At 37.4% G+C, this 17,502-nt stretch overlaps 2 protein-coding genes across 7 annotated transcripts; one reads left to right on the top strand and one right to left on the bottom strand.

The window, feature by feature from the left end:
* LOC125193139 (blue copper protein-like) lies at positions 1-1,342 on the top strand. Its single transcript, XM_048090883.2, has 2 exons — positions 1-343; positions 570-1,342. The coding sequence occupies exons 1-2, from the start codon at positions 160-162 to the stop codon at positions 1,124-1,126; spliced, it is 741 nt and encodes a 246-aa protein (XP_047946840.1). The 5' UTR covers positions 1-159; the 3' UTR covers positions 1,127-1,342.
* Positions 1,343-1,473: 131 nt separating this feature from the next.
* LOC125193138 (nuclear pore complex protein NUP160) lies at positions 1,474-16,952 on the bottom strand. 6 transcript variants are annotated; one of them, XR_007171532.2, is made up of 28 exons: positions 16,629-16,952; positions 16,354-16,480; positions 16,004-16,268; positions 15,584-15,644; positions 13,262-13,419; positions 12,859-12,941; positions 11,816-11,920; positions 11,622-11,719; positions 11,203-11,323; positions 10,081-10,263; positions 9,471-9,663; positions 8,781-9,352; positions 7,636-7,804; positions 7,158-7,435; positions 6,887-7,074; positions 6,467-6,543; positions 6,026-6,369; positions 5,508-5,576; positions 5,099-5,417; positions 4,686-4,814; positions 4,382-4,490; positions 4,216-4,287; positions 3,589-3,721; positions 2,737-2,844; positions 2,376-2,516; positions 1,998-2,171; positions 1,788-1,902; positions 1,474-1,690 (listed from the first exon to the last, which is right to left on the bottom strand). XR_007171532.2 is itself a non-coding variant. In XM_048090881.2 (27 exons), the coding sequence occupies exons 1-27, from the start codon at positions 16,811-16,813 to the stop codon at positions 1,861-1,863; spliced, it is 4,503 nt and encodes a 1,500-aa protein (XP_047946838.1). In that variant the 5' UTR covers positions 16,814-16,952; the 3' UTR covers positions 1,474-1,860. The 6 variants fall into 6 exon arrangements, 1 of the variants encoding a protein (XP_047946838.1); XM_048090881.2 differs by having other exon boundaries at positions 1,474-1,902; XR_007171534.2 differs by lacking the exons at positions 15,584-15,644; positions 16,004-16,268; positions 16,354-16,480; positions 16,629-16,952 and having other exon boundaries at positions 12,859-12,928; positions 13,262-13,389.
* Positions 16,953-17,502: the final 550 nt, after the last annotated feature.

The following is a 17,502-nucleotide window of genomic DNA, read 5'->3' as shown; positions in this document are numbered from 1 at the left end:
ATATATGGAGTAGCAGACTAGTCAATCTCTCTCTATCTCTGTGGAATTCATTCATTCATATCTAGTGGGCAACAAAATATCAAAGGGACTACTCTATAAATAGATATTAGAATAGAGATCCATACAGGCAGGGGCAACCAGAGAACATATAATACAAGGATGGAATTGGGTGGTGGATTTGTTTTGTGCGTGGTGCTGCTGGCCGCGGTGGCTGAGCTCGTCGGAAGAGCTACTGCGGCCACTTATGTTGTCGGAGATAATCTAGGATGGAATGTTCCTAGTAGCGTCGATGAGTACTCCAGTTGGGCTAGTCGCCATGTTTTTACACCTGGAGATGTTCTCAGTAATCTCTCTCTCTCTCTCTCTATATCTGTCTAAATTATTGTATCAAATCATGTACCACTATTAACTAACTTTTCAATTTTTTATTTTCTTGTAACTAACTTTTTCAAATCAGTACAAAATTACAAGTTTAGTAATCCGATACATATATAGTATCAATTGAAATGGTGAAGAATTAGTTTTGAGAATTGTGGGAAGACTAACAAATCGGTGAAAATATATGGCAGCGTTCAATTTCGTGACAGGGGAACATGATGTGGCTGAAGTGAGAAAGGCAGCATACGATGAGTGCAGCTCCAACGACCCCATTGTGCTGTCTACCGTTGGGCCGTGGAACACGACTCTCAACTCCACCGGAGAACACTACTACATTTGTACCTTTGGCAGACACTGCTCCTTGGGCCAGAAGTTGGCTATCAACGTCACTGCCCCCTCTCCAACACCGCCTGCTTCCCCCCCTATGCTCCCCACCCCAACCCCGCCACCGGCCTCTTCACCAACACCGATGTCAGGATCACCATCTCCGGTTCCACCACCAACACAGATGCCAAGATCACCAGCTCCGACTCCATCACCAACACCAATGTCAGGATCACCATCTTCGAATCCATCACCAGCACCAATGCCAGGATCACCAGGTGGAAGTCCTTCACCGGGGACTCCAGGAGGGGCTCCTACTACACCCGGGGAGCTCAGCCCACCTCCAGGCAACTCCGCTATGCTTCCAACTGTCAGTGCTACCTTGGTGGTGTTAGGCTCAGTTGCCCTTGGGCTCATCATGTAGACTTGTTTATCGTTTACATGACTTGTTTGGCAGGTGTCGCTTTACGTACAACTGTTAGTTTTGGCATTTATGATGTTATCTATGAATTGTGATACTAGTCCATGTGCACAGGACCATTGTTTTGATATCATTACTCTGGCATTGGAAGATAAGTTCGTGTATGTCATTGTTGTGTAGTTAATAAAATTCATTGGCTTTAGTGCTTTAGTGTGTAAACTTGAGGTTTCAACACTTGTCATTCAACTGCTTTTTTTAGTAAATTGTCATTACATACCATCACCATTTTGGGTATTTTAGGTTTACTTTTGAAAAGGTAAAATACACATTATATGACATAAACTTAAGTATAGACTACAAAATAATACTCCACATATATTAGCAACGCAACATTCCAAGAAATGTTGTAATTTGGGAGAAAGAAGAGATATTTCGGCCAGATGCATTTCATCAATACAAAAAAAAAAAAAGATGTATATACAGTTTCGGAGTTTACATAATGATACGACTAATCTGAAATCGCTTTGAGCATAATGATACGACTAATCTTTTCCCACTTGGGCAGCACTGAGGAACATGAAAAAGATGCATATTTTATAAGCAGGGCAAACCACCAGAAATAGGCCGATAAGTAGATCTCGCTTTGAAATTTTTTGTTACCAACCTGAGTATTTGGAGCTTAGAAGTTGGAAGAGCAAGATACTGTGGTAAGACCAAAAGTTTTACACGATCTAGCACTAGCTTGAACAAGATTTAACATCATCCGACTCCACTTTCAGCTGTAAATGTCCCAGTAAGAAAAGGAAAATAATTTATTAGCGCAAGCGTCTCTCAAATGCAAAATAAAAACAAGAGCTAACAGAGATTAACTTACGAGATTTAGATGGCTTGATAAAGCCCCATGTAATAATTTTTTCAGCTTTTCACACTGGTCGCTTCTGTGGCCCATTTGTATTGACTCCTCCAACATGCCCCATAGGCGTTCCACATAAGTATATGGAAACCAAACAGCAAAAGGCTTTTTACGATGGATAATATCAGCTGGTCGCTGCAGATAATTGCAAAAAACCAACTCAGTTCTTGGCAACAAGAAAGGCTATTGAAACAGTACACACCATGATGAATCAACGCAGGACAATCTTAGCCTCCGACAGACAATTATAATAAGGTACCATATAACTTTGCACGTAGATCATGCATTTCAAAACAACAGTAGACACCATGATGAATCAGCAAGTTTGGATAAACTTACAATAGATGCCAAGTTTTCCATGTATTCAATCAGCAAATTGGTAGCCTCTGTATGTCTTCCGTGATCAACATACAGGCGAAATAGGGATGCTGGATTTGATTCATTTCCAGCCATGCCAAAACCACTTTCACTACGATCACCCTGTTCAATTTCAATCAATGACAAATTAGGAAAGAATGATGCATGCCAGAACAGTTGGATTAAGAGAGAATCGACAACTTATCCAACAATCACAACATTACGAAAGTAGATCTGAGAAAGTTGAAGCACAATTCAAACCATAATTTCTTAAACATACTTGTTATTAGAATGCAGATCACAAAAAATTGTTCAAAATGCAGGAAGCTTGTACACTATTTACCTTAAAATGTCGGACCAGCCATAGTGGTAAGTCAATTTGGGAATCAGCTGAAAGTAGAGTTCCAGCAACAATTAATGGCAATCTGGGATGAGATGCCCTGTACTTATCCTGCAATAAAGGACCCAAGTAAGTTATCTAGAACTTCAAACCAACAGAGCTAGCTGGATAGGAGCATGCTAATTTACAAATTTAGATAGAACACAACCCCACCTCATTCTTACCTACTTTAAGATATATCAACAAATTTGAAGAACTATGAATAAGTGAACTGAGATTTGCAAGCAAGGAACAAACAAAATATACGAGACATAAGAAGTACAGTATGGCTTTTGTTAACATTTTCACAGGAGATTGCAGGAAACCATAAATCAAAACTACTTTTAACCTCTTTCACCATTGCATGATTGCATTAGGAAACTATTCTCATCTTGAAGATTCTGATATACTAAAATGTAGGTCCATTTTTATATATTAGTTTTATAATAAAATGTGAGTGAAGTGAGGTTAGTGGAACTGGGGCCTATTACCATTTATGGAATATTCAAACCAGGACTCCTAATATGGGACGGACTAAAATGGTAAACCAGGACTCCTAAAGTGGGATGGAGGGAGTAACAAAATTCTTTAGTTTTGCTGAAATCACTGGAAGCCCACAAATATGACCCAAAAATACAATGAATGTGTAAACAAGCCACCCCAACAGGACGCAGAACCACACAGTAAAAAAACATGGCAGATCATGTAATATAGTCTGGAGAAGTATATAGAAACTAAGAATGTATCAATTAGGAGTAAACCATCGATATGACAACATAATATATAGCACAACGACAAAAAATAGGCAGTACGGACAAGATAGTGTTCCAGTGTTCCCCAGTGGCTACTTCCGACAAATTGTTGTGATGCCGCAGCTGCATCAAGCGAGTCATGTACAGGCTCATCTTCTGATGAAGTCAACAGCAAACCATATTGTTTACGATCTTTACTGAGAAAAAAACAAGAATTTTTCTAGTTGAATGGATATAATGATATATATTAAAAACCTCAAAAGGTTATCTACATTCAAAGGCTTAAGTGATAATAATTCAAATATCATCTAAACTACTGGTCAAATGAGAAAATAAGATGTAAATCATATACTCACTCCGTCCTTTAAAACATTAACCATTTCTTTTCACCATGGGGTTCAATAAATGTTAGGTAAGTGTGTAGATGAGTAAAAAAAGGGGCCCACATTTATTTAGGGGTAATGTATTTATTTGTAAATATTAGGTAAAGATGTGGGCCATACTTGGTTTTTATGTAAATAAGTTGATATAATGAGGAGAAAAATAAGGGTGGTGGAGGATACATATCAAAAATGGAATGGGCATTGGGCATTGGGCATTGGGCAGTGTATTGGGAGGACAAACTAAAATGACAAAATGGGCAATGTTTGAAGGTACGGATGGAGTATATAGCAATAATACATTTACGTACCCAGGCAATGAGGCGCCTAGCCTGCTTGGGCAGCATTTCAGTGCCATTGTGATAAATACCCTTTCAAGTTCCCTGAAACATTTATATTTTGAAAATCAACACGCTGGAAACATTCAAGGGGCTAACACTTTTTAGGGCCAAAAGTTATTAGGAAGCAGTGCATAACCTTTTAAGACCAGAACCCTTCCAGAATTTGAGGATCACCGTAAACGCCATGTCATATGAGCTTGATTCAACCAAAAGATCAATAAGGTCAGCCGATGATTTATCAGTTCCTGAATGAAAATTATCAAGATAGAGGACACGAAAATGAGAAGAAGTCTGAGCAGATCTAGGCTTGACGTAATCCATAGACAGCATATGAGGCCACTTAGCTAAGTATTTAGCAGCAGAAAATACTTTAAAATAACCAAATTCAAGTATACGGTAAAAGTAACAGTGACATAGCCTTTGCATTGTAATTGTAATACCAGTAAAGCTCCACTTGATGTTTGCCAAAGAAAGCAGGTATTCTGCCGATGCTAGGACAAACTCCTTTTCAAGTTTCTCAATATCCAAATAAGATGGAAGCTTTTGAGGAAGAGAATCACCAGTGAGAGCTGAGAAAGGAATATAGGATAAGAATTACATATCACAATAATCAAAGATTTTAAGGATGTGTAGGATCTGGATTTGAGGGACAAATCATCACTTGGATTCAAATCCACCATAATGGCTCAAAAAAGGCCAAAAGGGGGATTGAGGGATTTTGAAATCCACTCAACATGAAATTATATAATCAAGCTCCATAGATCAGTTCAAATTCGGATTTATTCACCCCAAATCCATTGATCCAACCCAGCCTCAGTTTTTTTATAAGGACTCATTTTAGATGATGATATACATTGTTCTGGCATGGTTATTCTAGCCTTTTTATTAGGATAGATTTCTTTATCATAAGAGATGTCATCCACAGGGGCATCAATCCAAGCATATGATGGATGAACAAGTTGGAGGGCGTTGATAGCAGCAGCAAGCCCATTCACCCTCTCTTGCAGAGTAAAAGACCTTAGTTGATGATCTTTTACTGCTGCATCGGCTCTCAAACGCACAGAATAACGGTAAATGTAACTTGCGGCTCTTCGCCAGTTATGCCTATGCACCTCAAATGCATAAAGTAATTTGAAAGGGTTTGGCTTTGCTGAGATATCAGAACGCGCTGCCTGCCAAGGAAAATAATTACTAACATTGAGATACTTAAAGGTATTCTAGAATAGAATATTCCAATTCACTTGTCAATCAAAATAGCGAACCTTCCAGGCAAGCTCTCGCTCTACTTTCTCCACTAAACCAATCAGTGGCAACTGGCCATTACACAGTATCTGCAAGGAATAAAAGAACAGCAAAGAGTTATATGTGAAGGCATTTGAACATACACATCCACCTCAAGATCACTTACTCAAAATAAGATAGAAAGAAACGAAACAGATGAAAAGGAGAGGGAACAGAAGAAAAATTGCTAGCTTAGCTCCATCACATTAAAAATTCTCAGTAGCATGTAACCTTACTGGAACAAAAAGGAACTAAAGCAACACAATTCATACATGAGGCAATAGGTTTCACCATCACAAGCACAACACTTAATAACAGAAGACAAAATCCTAAACTTGGTTTAGTCTATTACATTACTTGGTTCAACTTCAATGCTAGATTGCTTCAATACCAATTAAGCAGGAAATGCATGGAAGGAAGGTAGTCGACCAAGAAGAGAACAGAATGAAATAGAGAGAGTGGGAAAGATAGAGTGACAGATGAGAAATAGACAGAAAACCTTTATAGCACCACGCTCATAAAGAACTATAACGAAACGCCTCAAACAGATGATCTTGCTTTCCTCATCTGGATTTGAAATTATAGCACAATATGCATCATGGTAGTTATTGAGATCCAACGTCAATTTAAAAACATTAGCCCAAAGTCTCCCCTTTACAGTAGTCACTGATTCACCAAGGTTCCCATTATAGGTGCTACCCTCAGTGCCAAGAGATTCATCAACTTGCTCAAGTGCGGCCAGAGCAAATTGGCAAGCAGCTTCACTCAAATTATATTGTTCAAAGAGCTGCATCACCCATTGATAATAGTGAAGCTTCCATGCTGCAGTTGAGGGGGAACTGCCTGCAAGAGATAAATTATAAACTACATGAACCAAAGAAGCAAGGAGGCGGGGGCTATGGAATGTTCACAATAAGACTCTTTTAACTGCTAACGTAACTGAAATCAACTTTGAACCATCCTGCTTCAGGTGGCAGACTTTGTATAGCCTCTGAAGATCTTTCTATTGATGCAGCTCTGAACAACAAACATAGTAAGAATCATTAAGTGTAGCAAGGTTTGACAGCTATCTGGCTAAAGTAACAATTCACTTCAACCAACAAAATGCTTAAATACACAAAATACATCAAAAACGAGTACAAGAAAAAACAATAACTAGGCCACCCACCCTTGCTAACAGTAAGTCCCACATGGACAATCAGAAAGGTACAAGCAATAAATTACATAAAATGTCCAGGTGTGCAAAGGAGAGGCGATTCATGGAAGTGAATTATAGTTTCCACCAATCCTTTTCCATCACCCTATCATAGTAATTCATTTCAAATAGACACAGACCTATAGCGGTAAAATCATCTGATACCTGAAAAAGCAGGGAAGCGCTTCTGCAATTTTTCTATCCTTAACTGGTCCATGCAGTCCATATTGTGTCTGAACAACTAGACAACATCCAAGAAGATGGGACAGCAAAGCCAATTTGCCATCCATAGCTTGAAGACTTCCAAAACTTTTCTCCTTGCGTGAATACGCATCCACCAAAGTGAGTAAATACTAGCAAAAGTAAGACATCATCTCAGGAATCCTTCTGAAATCTAACACGAGAGTACAGGAGTTTAGGGATAAAAGAAATAAACCTCAGTAGCACTATACTGATTGTTCATAAGTAATATCAGTGCAAGTTCAGTTGAATTGCTGAAAAATACAGAAGATTCTTTGCCACTTCTTCCCCAAATTATCCAGCTGATAAGCCCCCTACTTAAAGTAACCAAGCTGATAGGATTTGGAAGTTGACTGAAAAAGAGCTTTCCAAATTCTCCGGAGGAACCTTGCATGCTCAATAGTAGGATATGTGCCAATGAAAATTCAAAATTCCCAAGCTTCGCATTCCACAATCTTTTATCCCCACTGCAATCTGATGAGAGAGAGAGAGAGACCATTAGCAGAAGTTAGGCCAAATAATCACATATAGCTCTCACCTCAAACTAGTAAAATAAAACTATAGTGATGAAGCTCATTAATATCTAATGCTGATGTCTAATTATAAGTATGCAAGTGGTAATCTAGAAGCAAAGGGAGCAACAGAAAGTGAATTCACATCTGATATGATCCTACCAATTTGTAAGGATGAAAGTTTATGACTGAAATCTTCAATTGCCGGTGAATGTGATTCACATGGTGTGGTACCCAAGTAATGGATAATATGCCATTCTGTCGTAATTTCTTGAATCATTGGTATTAACTCTACTTTAATCCGTGAAACGTCATCATATGACATTTTAAGCTGCATAAGAAAGGGAATTAAGTTGCTTCACCGAAATCATATTGAGCTGTAAGCTCTAACCAAACTTATGTTTCTTACCGAGAAAGGGAACTGCAACTGTTTTAGAAATGATTTATACAAGCAGTTAAACCCCCAAAACAAAACTATTGAGAAAAAATCGGGTGCAGTAGGGTGGGGTGGACACAGTAGTTCCATTCTAATAGAGGCTCTCACAACTAAGAAAGCACCACTTAAACATATGCATGACCAATAGTTATAAAAACTGTAAATGAATTGTTGATGCAAATCACATTGCTTAATTATTATTCCATCGAACTAAAAAAGAGCAAATCACATGGACAGCAAAATTTTCCAACATCAAAAGGGAGCTCTGGATAGATGGCAGATATTGCTTAATATTATTACATTGAACTAAACTGTAAATGAATTGTTAATGCAATCACATTAAGACACAACCATCACCATTTAACAAATAATGCATGCCAACAATGTCAGAAACTTGTGTAGCAAAAAAAAATTTCAGACAGAGGAAATGAGGCATGTATAATCCATAATATTTTGTGCAAAGGAACAGAATACAAATGGAAGGGAAAGTGATCCCGCTAATGTAGCCATTTACAGGACAGAGTTATAATTTCATAGATCAGAAATTAAGATTGTGTTCTTCATTAAGGAAATGTACCGAAAAGAATAGCTTGTAACTAATAAAATAAAACTGGGCATGAAGAATCCAGGTAATAGGTCTTTAAAGCTTTCTAGGTATTTCAAAAATTATTTCTATTTCAAGGCTTGTTCATCAAGAGTCTAGTGACAACAAAATAGTTAAAAGGGTAGATTAACAGGGAAACCATAACCTTTTTTAAGGTAGCTATGCCGCAAATGCTGAATAAAAATACAATAATTTCTTCTACACATGACCAAAAGTTATTTCAGAAACAATGCAATGTACCATATGTACAATATAATGCAAACTGACCTGCCCACTGATGCTAGTCATATAGCTTAGCAGCATACAAATATCCAACCCGGAATCAAACATCACTTTAGCGATTTGGGACGTGGAGTGCACTATTGCAGAACCATTTATATGGAATGGTCCAGCTTCATCCGATTTAAGTACAATTTTATGAGGCACTAAAAACTTTAAGTAGCTCTCAACCACGTCTAAAACCTTTTTCCATGAGTTAGCTTTATGGCACAATTCATGAAAGGACAAAAACATATTTGTGGAGAATTTTCTTAGGTTTCTGTGATTTGACAATTCTTTTTCCAGGGCAGCATCACCTCCAAGTTCTGGTATTAGAATTGCTGCAGTTGAAGAGCTGTATCCAGTTTCTAGAATCTTTAGAAGACGGGTAACAACCTCCTCGAAAGATATATGAGGTGTTCTAAGAAGTGATTCACAAAAAATAGTTGATGACGCTTTTCCCAACTGCTGGCTCACATTTTGAACACATTGTAGAAACTCAAAGAGAATATTTCTTTCCAACTCATCACCCAAATCATCCAGCTCACAGCCTATATACTTTTTCTGGTTCTCAAAAGAATCTGGAGACATATATGTCAAGGAGATTATGCATTAGATTAACTTGCAGTAAATAGATTTGATTACAAGGTCGCAGAGCTCAAGCAAATAATCCGACACTGATAAAAAAGCCAGATTTACCATATATGATATGCTCCACATCCTCCAAGCCACGGCATAGAGAGATTGTATAGTTCCTAACTATAACAAAAGCACCTGTGGATGGATCCATGACCAAACCATATGCTGCATTGTATTTACACCAATTATTTACATAGCGGGCACAGAAAGCTTTCCAAAATTGAAGAATGGAAACTGGACTGTCACTTCCACCCTACAGAAGGATATGCATCAATTACCAGTATCCTTGACTTTCATCCTTTTTAAGATAGGTAAATAAAAGACAAAAGGCAGCACCAACCCCGACTACAAGGCAGATGGCACATTCATCATGTGTCATTCAAGTTGACCCTTGTCGTAACAAAATATGTAGTTTATACAGGCAGTGGCCAATAGAATTTTTTTTAACTCGAGCTTAACCAATAAAAGCAGGCAATTTTTTTTAATACTTATAGAGCCAACTATTCAATTCATGCATGTGGCTTCAAAGATCCAAAGTAGGGTTAAGGAAATAAAGACTCTGAAGGGTGAATTCCACTAAACCAAAGGTGCAGAAACTTATCCTGGAGAGGAGGGATACAAAAATAGAGTTATGAATGGACCACAATTATCATGAAATGTATTAATATACCTGATGTTCGATCAATGACAAAATCTCACTCTTCAGACCTTCAACAGTGAATGAACCAAACTCAGAATCAGTGAAGTGCTTCTGGTAATCTACTAAAGTTTGTCTGATAACAGCATTGCAATGAACCCCAGGAGAAAGCAATGCATGGAAAAACACAGAAGATAGAAATGGTGCGATTTCCTCCTGTATATCAAGAAATATTTACCAACAGCTTGCAGTTATGCAGTAGTTTCACATATAACAGCAACATATATAATCTTGAAGCTCGAAATATCAAGCTTGAAGTTGCTTGGCAAATTTAGGATGCTTAATCTCTCTATTTCTTGTGACTGAAATGCCATCAACATAACTCCTTGTACATACAAGGTAGCACCGAGATTGTCACATATCGACATATACTAAAATGTTTCACATGTTGGTATGCTAATTTTGCACCAAAAAAATGTTTTTCTGCTGCCGTACTCCAAAATGAAATAACTATTTTGTTCATGAAACTCTCATCATAATACGCATAACCTGAGAATCATAGTGTCACACTGTATTCAGATTAATTTCAGCCTACACAGTCCACCATATTTGGTATGTCACACTGTATTGAGATATGTTCAGATTGTCACACTGTATTGAGATATGTCACATATCGACATATACTAAAATGTTTCACATGTTGGTATGCTAATTTTGCACCAAAAAAATGTTTTTCTGCTGCCGTACTCCAAAATGAAATAAATTGTTCATGAAACTCTCATCATAATACGCATAACCTGAGAATCATAGTGTCACACTGTATTCAGATTAATTTCAGCCTACACAGTCCATCAAATTTGGTAAACCCAGCAAACAGCACATGCCTAAAGTATATCACAAACTAAATTTCTAGAGGCATACAAGAAGAACACCAAGACTATGAAGTATGAACTGGCGGCACAACGGTTTTCTACCAGTGACCAAGTTCACCACTTAGCATTTCACATATTCTGAAGAAGTATGGGCAAGCTTCTCAAAGAATGCCCAATACTCATTTATTCATAAAGGCAGAAAAGACTAGGACTTGATATATGATGACCATTGATTTGTTATAATTTATAAAGACAAACAGGTACAAATGTAATCATTATGTACCTCTGCTGAAGAAAATGCTGAATAGGCCAGCCAAAGAAGATCATCTGAAGAATGTTTAGAACTCTGAAATAGCAGGTCAGCAACCAAATTTTCTTGCAATGCATAGCAATGGGCTAACCCCCTAAAAATTAAGGTCTCTGTAAGTCAAACTTTGAAAGAGAAATGATTGATCAAAGCTGTCAAAACAAGGTTAGGTGATAAAAGAAGGTATAACTCCAGGGATACCAGAAACAGAAAATTAATTTAGTTCATATATTCCCAAAGGCCAGAAAACAGCAACTAATACTGTACCATTTCGAAGCAGGGACCTATGCTCAAACTATTTGGTTTTGAAAAAATTCTCAGCAGAAACTATGCAACCATTTAAAATACACAGCAAATGAAGAGCAATAACAAAGTGCAACATTCAGTGAACTTACTCGGTGGAGTCATTACTATGTAATTCTTGCATTATGAAGCCATCTTCCTTGAGAATCCACACTTTGTCCGAAGTAAGTTTAACATCAATTGGTCCAACCTTTAAAACAATCATAAAGCAGATGTAAGCCACTGTTTAACAATTGGAAGACTGTAAAAGTACAGCAGCATACTATTAGGTGAGTCATTGAATTACCTCTCCTAAGGAGATTCTTCTTGATGAAGGCTCCAATGACAATCGTGCCCTTTCTCCCACATTAAGACGAAGTCCATATAGATAGATTGTTTCTGTTGCAACTTCCTTTACAATTTTTTACAGAAATGAACAAGTATATACAAATGTCAGGACTGTTGCATGCATGACTCAAGTGCAAAAGAAATTCTACAAATCACCCAGTCTAATTAATCATTCCATAAACAAATTCACCCACTAATATCAGATAAACTATAACAAGAAAAGAATAATTCATTTTTTCCTAAACAAGCAACAATCATCCTCTACACAACCAAAAAGATGCATCTAGTGTGAAATATCAGACTAAGGAATGCTTTGTTAAGGAATAAAGTGATATGGATCCACTTACTTGATGTATTATTGAAAATTTAAATAGCATAATTTAAATACTAAAAGGGGAAAATAGGACCTTTTTGTTTCCACTTTGGGTTTGGGCCATTACAAATGGGAAACCCCAAAATGGAAAGTGTTGCCAAGCTTAATGGGACAAAGGGAGTAGTAAAACATCAAGTTGGACAGACTAACCTAAAGAAACCCAAATTGTTCTATTCAAGATCCTTTCTGTATGGCCTCAAGTATAATGTAACTTATATTGAGGAACCACATTAAGGTATCTAGCTTTTCCATATAATGTGAGTTGTGACCAACTTAAAAAAAACATCGGTACCAAATCAGATATTTTGAGTCACCATATCAAGCTTTTTCCACATGAACAAGTATTAATCCACAAATCTGATATTATCCATGTCCTAGAAATGTTTGTGATCATCAAGTTGTTATTTTTATATGGTTTGCTTACAGATTTTACCAGAAAATTTTCTAAGTCAGATGAGGTAACCAGGAAATACTTAACTTTGTGAGCATAAAGTTCAGAGTAGAAAGCAGGAAAACGTCAGAGAACAGATCAGGAGTGACATAATAAGAACAAATAGAATATAATTGGTATTTGACAGGTTTATTTATATGCCAAGAAAAAGAAAGGTGCTTCTTTAACTGTCACATACCAAATTTTGTCCGTGAAGCATTGCCAAAGGGATTACCCATGTGACTATATTCGCTTCGCCCACCCACAACCTAACAAATGCACCTGGAAGTATTAGATGAATGAAACGCGCATTAGGAATAAACGGATCATAAAAAAATAAACAATTCAAGAAATGGTTCTTAGAAATATGGCTTTGAATAATTAGACTAGTGAGGCAAATATGCAAACTCTATAGCAAGTAATAAAACTGGTGCCTGCATCTAAGTCTCCACAATATGTCTAAAAGGATAAAGCAAAACTATGATGCATGTTATAATGATCAATGAATGCTATAGTTTTATACCATGCATGGAAACATCAACAAAGTCATAATAATAAACCAAGCTGAAATTAGGAAATAAAAGTAAAGGTCGGATCCTTGCCTGTACTTGCTGGAACTGGCATGGCATGACTGAAAAGTTTACTGCGGCTAAGAAGGTCCCATACCCGAAAACTACCATCGGAATGAAGCACAAAGAGAAGCTTTCTCTGGTTTACCTCTGAAACCACTAAATCCACTACAGCAGCCAAGTTAGGGCTCCTACACGAAAAATATTCATGAAATAGTATGAGAAATAAAAATCACAAGAAACTAAGAGAAGACAAGATAGAGCAAAAAGCATTATTCTATAAAGGAGTGGTTGCCTCTGGCACAGGTTTTTATGTCCCTGGAGTACATATGGAACTGCATTTCTGACATTAAGTTCAACAATAAAATAATAATGATGTAAGTTTTTACAAACCCATATATTATAATGTAGTACAACAAGTTAACAAGCCAATCATAAGAAAAAATTCGACTCAAGGAAAACTAATCAAAAGATTCTAAACAAAAAATTGAATTACTAGTTCCCTTCTCTGTTCCCACTCTATAGTGTACCATATTCACAATTAATCAAAAAATGGGCTAAGTCTTTTCCTCGTAGGCTGAACTCTTATGTCACTGTGTTGCCTAAGTTTAAATTACTAAAAGTTCATCCACATCTCCAAACATGTGGAGCCAGATATCTTTTTTCTATTGGTTGGAGCACAATGTTAAAAAAGCAGGAAATCAGCCAGCTCATAATTATGTCAACATCGCAGCCCACCAAGCAGTGAGCCAGTGACTATCTATAAGTAACTCAGATTAGATGTTTAACCAGTACATGTCATAGTTAGCTTAAAGCCTTAACACGGCCCTATTTCTAATCAATCATATAAGAGTTTTCCATAAGAGAAAACTTTCCATCTGACTGGTCTTCACCAGCAAGCTTTATTTTTTGGATTACATTAACTTCAGTTTTGTGCTCCATAATTAAACAGATCTAGGAGCAATTTGTAGGGGAGCAAAAAGGGAAGGAGAGGCTTCAGACAATCTGCAGGATTTAAACTCTCCATATCAATTTTAACATTGACATTTCGGAATTCATAATATACAATTTCCCAAACAAAATATATAACTTCTTAATCGCAGGAAGCTCTGGAAACTCCTCTTCACATAAAAACCTATAGGTTGCCAGGTTGGTTTACGAAACACTTTTTTCATTAATATAGACCTTCATGTTTTGAGTTCTAATATGGGATTACCATCACGAGAAACTAAAAGCTGAGGCATAAGGTCTGTAAAGTAAAACAGAAGGTTCATTTGAGAAATTGACAGCTTTACATGTATCTTGTTAAGAAAGGCCACTTTATGAGGGTGGACCTAGTACTGTAGATATGCCTAACTCAGTAGTTCAAAGTATCTACATTTTCAATTTTTGGTGAAAATAAAAAGGCTGCGTTATGAGTCTACACTCAGTACCATATATGACTGGCTTCAGTTTGTTCAAAGCATTAAGTTAATCCATAATTACTTGTTGAAAATAAAGGAGATTAATTCATTACGGAGAGAATGCGTGTTTTCAAGAGAGATGAGGGGAGAAATGGAGAGCAGCAGTTTGTAAGCAGGTTGGGTCAACATTTACTGTCTTGGTCACCAGCCTATGATGCTGAAGACACCATCTTAAACTAATGCAAACAGAGATAAAAAGAATCCACAGGTCAGTGGTCACAACTTAGTGTCTCACTGCAGAACGAATTTCAGGTGCACATATTCTTAGGAGATGTCAAGCAGATTATAAGTCTTAATTTGACAAAGCATATTTTTCATAATGTTAAAATTGAAGTTTATAACTTAATAGTATATGGTATAAATTGTAGAGCAAGTTAGTGACTTAGTGCTTTACTAGTTCAAAGGACTCTTGTGTATATATAGGTGCTTTGATTAGTAGATGAATATAGAGAAAAATTCCCCTTGGCATCATGTTTCTACCTTTGATTTAACTCATGGAGTAAAATTTATTAGAAAAGCTGAAAAGCAAACATAATATTTCCATCAGCACAAAAAAGCATCAAGAAGTTTCTCGGGAAAGATACCAACTATGATTTTTATAGAAAAGAATTTCAGAGGAAATGTAGCCATAGTGACTAATAACTAAATGAAAATGTGATTCTCCTAATAACTGAAAGAAGACCTAAAACTAACAGGACTTGTTCTACTAAAAGAAAGCCTCTTCACCAGGTTCATCTCTCTTTCTTCATGAAAAAAAAACAAGTGCTTATTTAAGACCTAGATTCTGAATAAAATTGATGAAGACCTTTCTGATGTGAAATAAAACGCGCAGAGCATTAAAAGGTAAAGATAGTGACAGAATGAAACTTCATTTTTTAGAAGCAAAGTATACCTTGACAATATGCCCCACAACCGACCAAATCCAGCATCGTCTCGCAATTCAGACACAAAGCCTGCAAATTATATCATAAGAAACATCAGGAAAATAACAATTAAGAGTGATTCATCAATTAAACAACACGCAACGGAATCCACACTCTACGCCATGCAATTCATTTAGAAATGCGAACTTTGAGAACGTTGGAAATGCAAAGCACCACACCAAAATGTAATGAAGTTAACTTTACGGAACGTCTAATAATTTGGTATAGGTACCATGCAATCATCAACTTTTACTTGCAAATGTATATCACAAAGAAAGAAGAAAGTATCAGATACAAGAGAATCAACTGATCCATAATTTTTTTATAGCAGCAGGAGAGTGGCAAATACATGTCTTGAGCAAACATTTAAAAGCATATAACTTATGGACCTGGAGTACTGGGATCAAGTATGCCAAGCTGAAAGCAGCTAATAGATCCATCACTCCTTCCGATGAGCAAGCATCCTTCTGATGCTGCAACAGCGGTTATTGTCCCGCTATGAGGTTGGACGTGTATATTATATTCGAGAACCTCACTAGCGGGGACAAAAGAAGAAGTTCCATAGTCAAAATTGCTCTTCAATCTGATGGCGTAAGCAACTCCTGAGATCGTCAAAGCATAGAGCACCAAACAATCTCCAGAAGCAACATTGGTCTACATGCAAAAGACAGTATTAATGGCATAGCCATATACTAAGGAAGTGTGGAAGATTAAGTAGTCAATTCCAAGCCAAGCACACCTCGCGTGATTTGCAGATGAAAGCAAACGGAAAAAGAGAATCAGGAAATACAAGGCGCAGCCCTATAGTTGGTGTATCTTTAAGTTGTAGAATCTCCAGCACGTGTGCCTTACTCCTACTGGTTTTCCTGCAATACAAAGTCAAAGAATAAGAAACACTGCAAAAATGCGATGGATAAATAACAGCAATAAACCAAAATCGTAGTTGAATGCATAAACCTATGTCACATTGACAAAAGCAGCAGTGCTCGAGAGAGAGTGGGTTAATTGCAGTACCAGATGAAATAGGAAGGAGGATTTCCAACGGCGCAGGAAGAGGCGAAGTCTTTGGCAATAGAGTTGTCGTTGTTGGGCGTATATGTAGATGTGGAAGGAACGGAGAGTTGACGCCATTCGATTGAGTCAGTGCTGAGCAGCGGGACCTCCATACCGGCCATTCGCCAGTGGTTACTGGTCGCCATTCCCGCCGCCGCCGCCTCTGATTGAAGAAAATCGGAAGCTAAAATGCGGCACCGGAGGTGGAAGAGTAGAGTAGATGTAGAGAGGTGAGAGTGTGCAGAAGAATAGGGTTTAAGGTGAATTTGGGAGGGAGATGGTCATTTGCTCTTTAAAATGTCTACCCAGGAATTTAGTGCACTACGATCTCCTGCAATATAGGGCAGATATCCGGCGGACTAGCCAAAAACACCTTCTACCACGTCACTAGGACGAGTCACTGCACTGCCATATTATTAGGATATCTCACTGCACAATAGTGGACAAGCACTAAGCACTAGAACATCCCAACAAACAAAACCACAAATTCACAAATACGAAATTAAAATGTCAACACGAATACGGAAAAATGCAACTATTTTGTATAAATTAAAAAAAAACATGCATAATTTAAAAAAAAAATCGAAAAAATTGTTAGTCTGTGTGCTAGTCTGTCAGGAGCCCACAATACGGACTAGCACGGACTAATGTCGTATCCAACGGACAAGAGGTTTTCCGTCGAGCTCGTCCGTCACCCGCTAGCCGGTCGCAGCGGACTAGCGGCTAGTCCACTATTGTGAATGCTCTAAAACTTGTGAAAGCAGGACTTTTGTCCTCCCTCCGTTTGTGACTTTTCTATTCGGCCATTTTTTTATGAAAATAATACGCTCTCCGT

Source organism: Salvia hispanica, chromosome 4, assembly GCF_029641045.1.
Source record: "Salvia hispanica isolate PSC_SH4W2 chromosome 4, Shi_PSC_v1, whole genome shotgun sequence".
NCBI classification, from domain to species: domain Eukaryota; kingdom Viridiplantae; phylum Streptophyta; class Magnoliopsida; order Lamiales; family Lamiaceae; genus Salvia; species Salvia hispanica.
This window is presented reverse-complemented; position numbering and strand designations above follow the sequence as displayed.

Bases quoted from the DNA above. Each gene is read 5' to 3' on its own strand.
- LOC125193139 (XM_048090883.2), top strand. From the start codon at position 160: ATGGAATTGGGTGGTGGATTTGTTTTGTGCGTGGTGCTGCTGGCCGCG. The intron at 344-569 runs GTAATCTCTCTC...AATATATGGCAG, and splicing joins TACACCTGGAGATGTTCTCA to CGTTCAATTTCGTGACAGGG.
- LOC125193138 (XM_048090881.2), bottom strand. From the start codon at position 16,813: ATGGCGACCAGTAACCACTGGCGAATGGCCGGTATGGAGGTCCCGCTG. The intron at 11,324-11,621 runs GTAAGTTCACTG...CTTAATTTTTAG, and splicing joins CATAGTAATGACTCCACCGA to GGGGTTAGCCCATTGCTATG. The intron at 9,353-9,470 runs GTAAATCTGGCT...ATATGTCTCCAG, and splicing joins TGTGGAGCATATCATATATG to ATTCTTTTGAGAACCAGAAA.